Below are 13,163 nucleotides of genomic sequence, written 5' to 3'. Positions count from 1 at the left end.
TTAGGGACAGATTCTTGGTTTCCCCTTTCCTCTGCATTGCCATTCCCGAATCCCTCCTGCATAGAAATTCTAGAGCTGCTACTGGCCACAAAAAACTAGGAACCAGAGGAGTTGGGGTTCCTTCGTCTTTGGGGCGAGAGGAGGGAAACTTGAAGCTGAATTTTGCAGAAATGCATGTGGAGGTCAAAACCGCCTTTCGCGTCTCTTGGAACTCATAACCCAGTCTTGATGGAGTTATTTGCTATCCAAGTGTTCAGAAAATTAAATACCTAAAGCATTTCCAAGATGGCATTTTTACAGACATTTTTCCTGCCTCAGCTTCCTCAAGTGAAAAGCTTCTTTCTCTTGTGTGTGTGTGTGTGTGCGCGCGTGTGTGCGTGTGTTTCCATGACAAAAACTGCTTAGTTTAAGGTAGCCTGACTTACGAATTTTTTCCTTTATGGTTGTTACTTTTTGTGTCCTGTTTAAGAAATATTTGCCTACTCCCAGGTCATAAAAATATTCTTTTATATTTTCTTCTAAAAGCTTGATAGTCTTTTAAACACTGTTTTCCTTAAGAGCAGTTTTAAGTTCAGAGCACAATTAAGGGGAAGGTAGAGAGATTTCCCAAATACCCCCTGCCCCACACATGCACAGCCACCCCCCTAATCAACATCCCCACCAGGATGGTGCATTTGTTAAGTCAGTGACCCTACATGGACACGTCATCACCCAGAGTCTGTAGTTTACATTAGGCTTCACTCTTGGTTTTATATTAATACATTCCATGGGTTTGGACAAATGTATGATGACGTGTGTCCACCATTACAGTGTCACACAGAATATTTCCACTGCCCTAAAAATCCTCTGTGCTCCAGCTTGTTTTGCTTTTCAAATACAGATATGAAATCCACCTGGAACTGATTTTTAGGCATAATGTGAGGTAGTCAAAATTCTTTATTTTTCCATATGAATAACTACTAGGCCCGACCCCATTGCTTGAAAATGCCGTGCTTTCCCTACTCCACTACTGTGTTGGTGTTTTCGGAAATCAGGTGACCCCAAATGTGGAGGGCTGTTTCTAGAACTCCTTATTCTATTCTACTGGTCAGTTTTTCTACTGCTATATCAATATCCCACTTTCTTAATTACTGTAGCTTTATGACTAGTATTGAGAGCTGTTGAAACAGGTCCTCCCTGTTTGTTATTCTGTTTTCAAAATTACCTTTGCTCTTTTTGGCCAAAATACTCAAATTTGATTTCTAGATTAAAACTGTCTTTTCCTCTTCAAGTTTTATGGGCATGATTCCTTATGGCTCTCCTAAAAATAACACATGGGAGGCCAGTCATAGAGTATAAGTTTAATTATGTTCTAAAATAATGAGATAGCTTTACAAGGGCAAAGCTTTCTAGGACACGGTAAGTCCGTGAGTCACACGTCTGGCCTGCCCGCCAGGGTCAGGGAAAGAATTTCCCTTTTTTTCTCTTTCCAAATTCCAACTGTCTTTCAAGTCCTGCTCCAAAGCCGCACGTTCCCACCTGGATTACGTAACTCCCCTCACACTTGCCCAGCCGCCCTGCATGGCACAGATTTGGTGATGATGCAGTGTTACTCTCAGGAAAAGACCCGCCACCTCCCAGCCTCCCAGGACCTCCACCGTCTGGGCTGGACCACTTTCCACAGCATCTCCCGTTTCCCCCTCCCCCCCGTGGTACCCAGCCTTCAGGTCCCCACAGGGCTCTGCCCCACACACTCCGGGGACTTTCCATTTGGGTTTGATCTTTCTGCCTCTGCACAGTTCTTCGCTTCTTGTTCCCACAGCCTTCCTTGTATGGGCTGATGCCTTGTGAACCCTTCAAGTCCTCCATCTGGGCATCCTTCCCTGGCCCCCAGACTACATCAGCTCCCCTTGTAATATGCTCCCCCTTCATGGCGTGCATCGCAGCTCAAAATTATAAACCTAATGGATGATTTGATCAACGCCTGACTCTTCCACTAGATTCTAAACTCCAATAAGGCGGGATCCAGGACTCATCCTTTTTCATCTCTGATATCTAGCCTAGTATTTGTCACGTAGCAACTGCTCGGTAATTCTTCTATGAATGAATGCATGCGTGAATGAAACACTTTGGCCTCGTGGCCTATGTTACTCTTCACAGCACCCTGCATGCAGATGCTCTATAAATATCTTTCTGATTCATCTTACCTTGTTCTGTAGGACATTTTAATAACGAATTCTGTGTAGTTTCTAAGAGTAGCTTGCCACATTCTGAATTGAGAGGCCTGGCCATTGCAGGCAGAGTCAGGGTGATTCTTCAGGCCCTGTACTTGGTTTGATAGGGGTGGTAGTGGTAATCAAATATGACTTAGAAGTGTCCCCCACCTGCCATACTTGTCTTGCTTTCCATATCTCAAGTCTACCTTTTGGAAACCCCTGGGAATTCATGTCACTTCACCTTGCTCGCTCAGTGGCAAAGCAGGGCAGCCAGGAGGGCTTCGTTGGCATTTGGCCTAGATGAGTGAGAGCTAACATCTGGTCCATCATGGAAAATTCCTGTAGTTACAGAGCTGGAAAATAGACTATCATTCCATTAATAAAGGGACCAGAATTAGTTCTTGTTCTCTGTGCTCGTGTGCTAGTCATTGATGAATGATAATCCTGTCTTTATAGTCTCAAGCAGTCAGAGGGGAAGATTAAAAGTATGCTCCCTGGTCACCATCAGCAGCACTGCATTGGAGGGAGGGGGCAGGCTGTGGTGGTCGAGCCCCATCCTGTCCTGATAGGGACGTCTGTAACTTGCATATTTAATGGGGAGAGGCAACAGCTAGAGATGACGCTTCTGATACAGCCTCTGCCCCCCTCCTCTGTACGACCAAGGGAGAACCACTAATTGGATTCTGCCTCAAAAATGGGAACACTGACCTTTTCTCAAATCCACCAAACTGCAATATAATAGGGTTAATGTCATAGAGGTAAATGACACTTAGGTTCTTAGGGGAAAAAACTGTGTGTGTGTATGTGTGTGTGTGTGTATATATATATATATATATATATATATATAAATAAATAAATAAATAAATAAATAAATAAATAAATAAATACATTGTGTGTGTTGGGGTGTGTGTGTGTGTGTGTGTGTGTGTGTGTGTGTGTGTGTGTGTGTGTGTGTGTGTGTGTGTGTTATGCGGGCCTCTCACTGTTGTGGCCTCTCCCGTTGCGGAGCACAGGCTCCGGACGCGCAGGCTCAGCGGCCATGGCACACGGGACCAGCCGCTCCGCGGCATGTGGGATCTTCCCGGACCGGGGCACAAGCCCGTGTCCCCTGCATCGGCAGACGGACTCTCAACCACTGTGCCACCAGGGAAGCCCAAACAGTGTATATTTTTATCAGGAGGACCTTCCTATGGTCCTTAGAGGCATGGTTTTAATGGATATGAATAAGGAATTAAGACCAGTTATTAACCACATTGCAATGGAGGTCCTCAGTTGCCTTCCGGGGCTGGGGCAGGTGGAACAGCAGGATCTGAGGGCGGGGTGAGCGGGGGGGGGGGGCGCTCAGGGAAGCACGACCACAGGGATGTCTGAGTGTGTGTGTGTGGGGTGGTGGTGGGGGAGTGGGTTATGATTCAGGGTGGAAAGACGCTGAAGACGAATTAGGTTACATCACGTTCTTGATTTTAGCGTATTTATATTGGGCATTTTGAGTTTAAAGCTAATTAAATTGATGCATCATCTTTTGTGAAATACCAAAAGGATTTGGTAAACACTAATTAGGCTAGAGGACGTTTACATCATTTAACACTAGGCAATTGGCCACCTACAACATGTGGGTGATTCATTAATTTCAAGTAAATTTAATGCATGTAATTAAATGGCAAGACTCTGAGGGTTTCTGTGGCTGGCTCTGCCTTCCGCCCCGCGTAATGCACTTCTTCACACTTACTTATATTCAGGGTGTCCACGGGGATGTTCTCAGAGACCCTGTCCTTCTATGTGAATGCCAGAGGAGCACCAGCGAGTTGTTACACTGGATGCGTGCCTGTTTCCTCCACCCTCACCGGCACCCCGTGCTCTGCCCCCCAGGGGGCCTGGGCGGTTCCTTCCTGTGTTCCACCTCTTGATCCAACCTGATTGGGTCAGAATGAGCCCCAGGCGTTCAATCGATGGCCTGGCATGAAAGTCCTGTATCTCAGGGATGACAGTGGTTGAGTCGTTCGTGTTCTTGCACAGGAATTTCAACTGAAGAAATGGCCAGAATCAGGCAGTTGCAAGTAGAATCTTAGTTGAACGGTTCTCAGAGAGAAGGCAGTGTGCAAAGTCACGAAGCACTACAGGTCACGAATAAGTAAAGGCCATGAAGTCAGGGAGTCAGGCTGGAAGAAAGGGAGAGTTGTTAGTTGGAAGCAGCCGGTGGAGAGTTGAAACTCTAACAGCAGAGAATAATCTAGATAATCCAATCAATGGAGCTATATTGTGTTATTACAATTTCTGAACTGAAATGTAAAACTCAACCGACCATTTCCATGATGTCTGGCTGTGACACGTGTATCCCCACAGTAACACCCCCTACCCCACCCCCACCCCCCAAAAAAACTTAAGGAAGCAGAAGAGAGTATCTTTCCTTGCATGCCAAGGAATCTAACACACAACATGTATCTGAGGTTTATGTAACTTTTTTCTTTCAGTTTTATTGAGATATAATCGACATACATCATCATAAAAATTTAAGGTGGACAGCATAATGACTTATGCATATTGTGAAATGGTTCCTACAATAAGTTTAGTTAACATCAATCATCTCGCATAGATACAACGACAAAAAAAGAAAAATTTTTTTTCTTGTGATGAGAATTTTATGATATATGCTCTTAGCAACTTTCAAATTTATATTTGAAACTTTCAAATGACAACTATAGTCATTGTACATTAAATTAAATCCTCAGTACTCATTTATCTTATAACTGGAAGTTTGTACCTTTTGGCCACCTTCATCCAATTCCTTCACTCCCCATCTCCCATCTCTGGTAATCACAAGTCTGATCTCTTCTTCTATGAGTTTGAGTTTTTTGTTTTTTGATTTCTTTTAGAGTCCACATATAAGTGAGATCATATGGTATTTTTCTTTCTCTGCCTGACTTATCTCACTTAGCATAATGTCCTCAAGGTCTAGCCATGTTGTCACAACGGCAGGATTTCCTTCCTTTTTAATGGCTGAATAGTATTCCATTGTGTGTGTGTGTGTGTGTGTGTGTGTGCGTGTTTGTGTGTGTATCTCACAACCTCTTTATCCATTATCTGTTGATGCCCCCTTAGGTTGTTTCCATGTCTTGGCTGTCATGAATGATGCTGCAATGAACATGGGGGTGCAGACATCTCTTCAAGATACTGATTTCATTTCCTTTGGATATGTGCCCAGAAGCAGAATTGCTGGATCATATGGTAGTCCCATTTTTTATTTTTGGAGGAACCTCCATACTGTTTTCCATAGTGGCTGCACTAATATATAATCCCACCAACAGTGCACCAGGACCCCCTTTTCTCCACATCCTCGCCAGCATTTATCTCTTGTTTTTTTGTTTTTTTTTTTTTCGGTACGCGGGCCTCTCACAGCTGTGGCCTCTCCCGTTGCGGAGCACAGGCTCCGGACTCGCAGGCTCAGCGGCCATGGCTCATGGGCCCAGCTGCTCCGCGGCATGTGGGATCTTCCCGGACCGGGGCACGAACCCGTGTCCCCTGCATTGGCAGGCGGACTCTCAACCACTGCACCACCAGGGAAGCCCTATCTCTTGTTTTTTTGATGATAGGATTCTCACAGACCTGAGGAGATACCTCATTGTGGTTTTGATTTGCATTTGCCTAATGACTAGTGATGTTGAGCATCTTTTCATGTAGCTGTTGACCACTTGAATATCTTCTTTGGAAAAAATGTTCAGCTCCTTTGCCCATATTTCAATTGGATTACTTGTTTTTCTGTTACTGAGTTGTATAAGTTCTTTATATATTTTGGATATTAACCCTTTTCAGATATATGATCTGCAAATGTTTTCACCCATTCTATAGGTTTCCTTTTCCTTTTTGAAATTTTCATTTTTCATTCCTTTTGTTGTGCAGAAGCTCTTTAGTTTGATGTGGTCTCACTTGTTTATTTTTAATTTTGTTGCTTGTGCTTTAGGTGTCATAGTCAAAAACTCATTGCCAAGACTCTTGTCAAGGAACTTTTTTCCCTATGTTTCCTTTTAGGAATTATATGGTTTCAGGTCTTACATCTAAGGCTTTAATCCATTTTGAGTTAGTTTTTGTGAGTGGTGTGAGATAGGGGTCTAGTTTCATTCTTTCATATGTGAATGTCCAATTTTTCCAGCACCATTTATTGAAGAGACTGTCTTCTCCATTGGGTATTCTTGGCTCCCTTGTCAAATATTTGTTGACTGTATATACATGGGTTTATTTCTGGGCCGTCTGTTCTGTTCCATTCGTCTGTATGTCTGTTTTTATGCCAGTACCGTATGGTTTTGATTAGTGTAGTGTTTATAAGTAGCTTGAAATTGAGAAGTGTGTTGCCTCCCGCTTTATTCTCCTTTTGCAGGGCTGCTTTGGCTGCTTAGAGCCTTTTGTGGTGCCATATGTAACTTTTTGTTTTGCTTTTATTCTCTAAATGCTCTGAGTGGCTTTACCCTCCTCTTCATCCTTGTCTTTCTCTGTTCCAGCTTGTTGCAGCTCTTTTTTGTCCCACATCCTCACTGTAGATAGATATTCCCGACCCAGAGCAAAGTGGTAATGAGGGCAGTTAAGGTTATACCAGCCTTGCAAGTCACCAAAGGGATGCTCCAGACACAGCATCATGCAGACTGCCTTTGACTTTTTTTTTTTTTTTTTTTTTTTTGCGCTACACGGGCCTCTCACTGTTGTGGCCTCTCCCGTTGCAGAGCACAGGCTCCGGACGCGCAGGCTCAGTGGCCATGGCTCACGGGCCCAGCCACTCCGCGGCATGTGGGATCTTCCCAGACCGGGGCACGAACTCGCGTCCCCTGCATCGGCAGGCGGACTCTCAACCACTGCGCCACCAGGGAAGCCCTGCCTTTGACTTTTTAGTCAATTTATCTTCATAATGGATGTGGACCATATTTAAAGTCTTTATTGAATTTGTTACAATATTGCTTCTGTCTTTTTTTTTATGTCTTGGCTTTTTGGCCGTGAGACATGTGGGATCTTAGCTCCCCGACCAGGGATGGAACCCGCACTCCCTGCACGGGAAGGCAAAGTCCTAACCACTGGACCGCCAGGGAAGTCCCTATCTTCATAATGGATGGACGAGGGGAAGACGATTTAGCTCAGATATTAAGTCACAGCTAAATTTAGAGTAGATTTTCTTCTCTTTCTCTCTAAGAAATCAACTTACTCTTATCCTTAGATTCTTCCTTCCTCCATCCAAAGATTGAAAAGTAGCTTCACACTAGGGACTTTTTAGAGTTAACACAGATCTGGTTTGGCTAAGATACTCTTTCCAGGAGCAAACATGGACCGTTTGAACTGTTTTTGTTTGTCCACACACTTATGCTCTTTGTTGGTCATAGCCAGAGCTCCCTGAGGATCAGGGAGTGCAAGTGTATATCCTCCCTCTTTTCAATTTAGCCTTGCCCTTGTGTGGAAGTAATTGCTTCTTTGTTTTAGCGATAGAACCTCCCTGAGTTGTACCTGGACATATGGCTACCCGGTTGAAGACTGTATTTCATAGTCGCCTGTGTGGTAGGTGTGCCCATATGATTCAGTTTCCCGCCATAAAATGTGAGCAGAGTGCTATTCACAGGGTCTGTGGCAATTCCTCAAAAGGAACTGACCTGCCCTCCCTTTTCTCTTTGGCGTCCTTCCAGCCCCAGATGGGACCTTGGTTAATAAGCTCCACCCGTGCAGTTGAGGGCAGAGTAATGAGAGGGAAGGGAGTGGGCTCTTGAGAGAACCTGTTGGAGCAGGACCACCTACTCGCAGGAGAACCTCTGGGCTGTTACAGGCAAGAGCAGGCAACATGTCTTCCCGTGTCAGCTCTTCTGTGTTTGAGTTTCTCTGTTACAACTGCCCAGTCTGTACCCCAACCAGTACACAGTGGTGGACACTAAGTGCTCAGGAACCTCACTGAGTGATGAGTAGGTGTTATGTCACTTGATCTTCTAGCAACCACCCCTAAATAGATACTACTTGCCCATTTTACAGATGTGCAAACAGACTTAGGAAGGCGAGGTGACTTGCCCAAGATCACACAGCTGTAAGGGGTAGAAGGAACTTGGACCCGGCTCTGAAGTGCTTCAAAACACGTATCCTTAACTGCTGTGCCCTCGCGTCTCTTGATATTACTGTTCACTCTTTTTTCTGAGAGAATATTCGAAGTATTCTTCTGCCAATTTGAAGTTTCAGTATGTTACACATCGCGACTCTGGGCTCTACTGCTTCTCTGCTTGGTTTGGTGTAGATTGCTCACTTTATTCTGCTGTTTTGGGGAGGTGGGGGTGGGAGCGAGGACCATCCTTTAGTTTTGAATACATTCATTTTGCCTCATTCATTAGACTGTAAATCCCTCAGGGGATAGTGCTAGTGACACATGCTGAGTAAATGACGGTTACACGTCTAAAGAGAAAAGATATGTCTGGTCTTCCAGAATGATGCAGTGTTCTCTTGTGTGATGTTTTTCTCACGGGTGTATAAATTCTGTTGTTAATCAGTCCTGGTGAAAGCCAGCCCCCATTTAAAATACATTTTCATGGCAGAATATTTGAATAGAGGTAACATTGGAAGAGATGATTTTGAGTAAGGAATGATGCCCATTCTACTTATTGTTCTAAATATAAGCAGGTGGAATTTTCACTTTTCACACTGGCACTTCAGCCAGATGTTAGATTCATGATCATTCTGCCACGTCTGAGTTCGTGTGAAGTTTGCTGCATGATTAAAGCAAGTTCAGAATAATAGTGCTTCAGATAAGATGTATTATTTTTTTTTCTAACATGAGAAAGGTCTGGAGGTGGGCAGCTGAGGACTGGTATGCTGGCTTCGTGGTCACTGGATGCAAGCTCCTTCTAACTTTTTCCTCCCAAATCCCTGAAAATGGTTTCCATTCTGAAGGTTCCCTCCTGGTTACCAAGAGCCCTGGTAGAGACAACCATTGTTTCAGAGTTGCAGGCAGTAGGATGGGGAGGGGGCAAAGGGCCTTTACCTTCCTTTTCCCTCTTAAAGACCTCTTCCAGAATTTTCACTAAATGAACCTCCACCTCACTGGTCAGAACCTAGCTCTACCTAGTTACAGAGCTGCCCAAGTAAAATCAGGGTTTTGTCTTGTTTTTAAGGAAGAAGGAGAAGGGTCAATGTTAGGTAGACTGCCTGCCTTCTAATTAGAAAATTCCCACCATTCTAGATCGGGGTGGCGAACTATGGTCCATGGGCCAAATCCATGGGCCTGCAGCCTGCTTTTAAAATTTATTCTTATTTCTTATTTTTAATAGCTCATTTCAGGTTACCACAGCAGAGCTGAGTATTTGTTACAGAGATTGTAGAGCCCACAAATCTAAAATATTTCCTGTCTGGTCCTCATTAGAAAAAGTGTGCCAACCCCTGTTCTTCTAAATCATGGGGGATGGATTCTGAGGAATGAATGGTTTCATTCCTTGGGGTGCTATTCCAGGAGCAGCATGGAGCTTAATATGAATTCAATAATAATTTGTTCTTCTCCAGCCCCAAGTGAAGTTGTATCCATTAAGCATATGTTTGCCTGCAAGTACCATAAAACCTGACTAATGGCAGATGAAACAAAAAGAAGTGTATTTATCTTGGATACAAAGAAGTCCAGAAGTACGTGGTCCAGGATTGGTACAGATGCTGAATGATGCTTTCCAAATGGGTTCTTTTTTTTTCTCCCCAACCGTGCCGAGAAGGTTGGCTTTCTTCTCATGCTTATTGTAAGACGGCTACAGCACCTAAAGGTGTAATGTCTGCATCCTGCATAGGAAGAAAGGGAAGGTGCCGAAGGGGGCATGAGTCCGTCCCCCTTCCGGAAACTTTCCCAGGGTCCTCATTGGCCAGGCCTATGTCTCATGTCCACCGCTAGCAGCAGAGGATGCTGGGATGATGAGAATAGAAATTGGGTGCATCGCTGGGGCAGACACATGGAGGTTGTGTTGGAAAGGGAGACGTGGAGACGAGTGGTGTGTGCTGTGTAGGGCACCCCCGCAACTAATGTGGGTCCCTCTAGAGATACTACCTTTGTTAGAGTCTCTCCTTTCCTACCTGCCTTTGCCTGTCACAGTTCCTAAAATTAATTAATTAATTAAGATTAATTAATTAATCTTGTTCTTTTCACCTCCCTTTGTATTCTCGGCTAGGTGAGAAACCTGGAAGTGAGCCTGAAGAGGCGAAGCTGCAGATCGCCAGCAAACAGATCGTGCAGAATGCCATCCTGCGGGCTGTGCAGCAGGTCTCCCGGGAGAGTCGGCAGAGGGAAGCCGGGGCTGGCGACACCCCTCGGGGCAGCTTCCGGCCGGGCGCGGGGGAATTAACCAAGAAGCATGAAAAGAAGTAACACGGTGGATGGGGCTCTTGTCACACGCTTGGTTTCCAGCCTTTTTTTTAGCATAGGATGCGTTGCCAAAAATGTTGCCAGTAAAGCGGACCGAAGTGTCAGCGACACCTAGCAGTAGGATGAATTCACACTAGGCCTTGGCCGAGAAGCACTGTTCTGCAAAAGTGCATTAGATGCTTCTGTTTATATTGATGCAGTGCCTCTGAAACGTAGTCGGGCCAAACATGACACTGTCATTGCAAACGTAGTTTTGCAGCACAATTCATTTCTAAAGTTCATTTTTTTTTTTAAATGATTCCCTATGTTTATTTACTTCGGCCTTGTATGCATTCTGTCTGTGACCTTAACCAGCAGTTCTTTCTGCTGAAACACCAAGAGCTGTACTGTGATCTTTATAATATTTAAACAAGATGTGCTGGAAAGGTAAAGGAATGGTGTTACAGTCCTCCTCAGATATGGAATTGAAGGCTTTACTAAAGTGGGTTCAGGTCCAAGATCATATTAAGCAAAGGCAAATTCTAAGTCCCTCAGGATCTTACCAAAGCATGTATTTATACATATTGTTTTTTTAAAAAGGAGGACCCCAGCTTTTCCAGAACTCAGTCTCAGTTCTGTCAGTTGTTTGATAGTTAATGTTTCCTCTCTGTGCAGAAATCCTTGGGAAATATTATGGATTTCTTTTTCCATTTCAAGATGAAAATAAGACAGGTGAATCTAAATGCACGAGTCGCCGATGTCGGCAGCCCCTTGAAGAGAAACTGGAGTTGTAGATTCCATCTTGGAGATATCCTAGGGTCAGCTTATGGGGTGCAGGGTCCTTGGAAGGAGCTCTGGGGACTTATAAATGCTGTGTTGCCATCAGACTATGCACTTGCACTAGTACCTTGCTAATAGGAACTTTTCTTTTCCCATCCACAAATTAGATTTTTTTTTGAGATTATGAAAATCATACATATCAGGAATGAATGACACATAAAATGGGAAAATCATTTCCTCAACTGAAACGTGAAAATACAGTGGGATCAACAAAGCGACCATGCTGTGAAAGCAGTCATGGGACCATATGTGTGTGAATGAATAAAGCCATCTCTGTTGCAACAGAATGACTTCCGCTCCATTCTCATGTGGGTACCGCACAGCTTTCTGTGTCCTTAGAGTCCCATTTCCTGGGTTTCCCAACAGTTACTGAGTTGATGCTACTGGGAACAGATGAAGAATTTGACCTTTGTTAGAAATTTTTGGGCTTCAGAGTATCAGTGTTTACGTTTGATAGTTTTTTAAAAAGCAAAGTATCAACATATGAAGTGTGACTGATATTAAGACATACTTCTAGAATTCCAATATGTTACACTTTCCAGAATGGATACTATTGAGAAATAAATGAAAACAATCTCTTATCAGTTCTGTTAGACTGTCTCACACCATGTACAGATGGAATAAATTCACAGGGGGAATGTCTGTGGGAGGGAGCAGAGGGGTTAACATTTAAATATGGTTTGTTCGTAATTTTCTGTAAGTAGTACTCATGACAATTGAAGAATGAGTTTAAGTTGCCCTGAAGTCATATAATGGATGTGGTATAATTGTACAGCCTAGATAATAGGAGTGAAGATATTCAGGGAAATTATTCAGGAGTACCCACAAATAACAAAATGAACCCAATGCTTGTAATTTGCAAGTGATCTGGCACTCTGTTCACTGAGATGTCTGGGTATAACCAGCCTTGGCTTTTGCTGCCGTATGTCAGAAACACATAAACACGTTCTCTTTCCTCTCTGGTGTGTCTGTGCTAGTACATTGGGGATCTTGGAGAATATCTGATTAACCTCTGTATCTAAATGTTATTTATAAATAAAATATATCCAGCTTTGAAATATGTTGTCATTTATAGCCAAGTTTTCTTCGCCCTACTCTTTGGTCCTTTCACATGGGGCTACGAGGCATCCCAAGGCTGTTCCAAACCTCTAGATCTCGTGACCCTGAAAGCACTTCTTAACAGGCCTTCACTGTCACTGTCTGAGGACAGCTGTGGGATGGGGGTTCCTGAGGCTTGAGCAGAAAAGGGTGCGTGCTAAGAAGTGGCCTTTTGATCTCAGGAAGTAAAGGTAAGTAGATGGGGCAAAGCTGAGTGTCTTTCATGATCTTTGTGAGATGGAAAGTCTCCAGCAAGAAACAGATATTGATAAGTTCTTGGAAGGAGGAAAGAAAGTCAATCCCTGCACTCGACAGGTAGGTGCCGCATCGGCAGAATCCTAAGAAAACTCAGCCATAAAAATAAATGCATCTGTTAAGCTCCTCCTTGTATCTGTCTTGGTATAAAGTTATGGGGTTTTGAAGGGGCCGACAGAACTTCATTCGGCGTAGGATCAAGGTGGGCTTCCCCTTGGTTATTACATGAACCAGCACAGAGCTTTTGGTTTTAGGAATGAGTGGGAACATGTATTTCATGCCCTTTACCTTCCTGGCTTAATAGATAGTAAATGCACGTGGGCTTCCCAGCTCTGCGTGTTCAGCTGTTTGTCTTGGGCTTTGCCTGTCCCTGGGGTGGAACTGGAGACAAGTTCTTTTCTGCTGCTTTGTTTTTCTGTAGTCACCTACCCAGCGTGAAGAGTGTTGTA

At 44.0% G+C, this 13,163-nt stretch overlaps 1 protein-coding gene across 2 annotated transcripts in view; it reads left to right on the top strand.

Annotated features, from left to right (window-relative positions):
• AKAIN1 (A-kinase anchor inhibitor 1) overlaps positions 1 to 12,419 on the top strand; it is a 79,959-nt gene extending 67,540 nt beyond the window's left edge. Inside the window, exons 1-2 of one of the 2 annotated variants that reach the window (XM_060170740.1) lie at positions 5,318 to 5,420; positions 10,349 to 12,419. In XM_060170740.1, the coding sequence (XP_060026723.1) occupies positions 5,318 to 5,420; positions 10,349 to 10,545 (300 nt within the window). In that variant the 3' untranslated portion in view covers positions 10,546 to 12,419. Of the gene's footprint in view, positions 1 to 5,317; positions 5,421 to 10,348 lie in introns of those variants that run through there. The other variant, XR_009544363.1, reaches the window with a different exon arrangement.
• Positions 12,420 to 13,163: the final 744 nt, after the last annotated feature.

Source organism: Lagenorhynchus albirostris, chromosome 14 (assembly GCF_949774975.1).
Source record: "Lagenorhynchus albirostris chromosome 14, mLagAlb1.1, whole genome shotgun sequence".
Classification (NCBI taxonomy): Eukaryota; Metazoa; Chordata; class Mammalia; order Artiodactyla; family Delphinidae; genus Lagenorhynchus; species Lagenorhynchus albirostris.
Note: the sequence above shows the minus strand (reverse complement) of the source record. Positions and strands in the feature narration are given on the sequence as shown.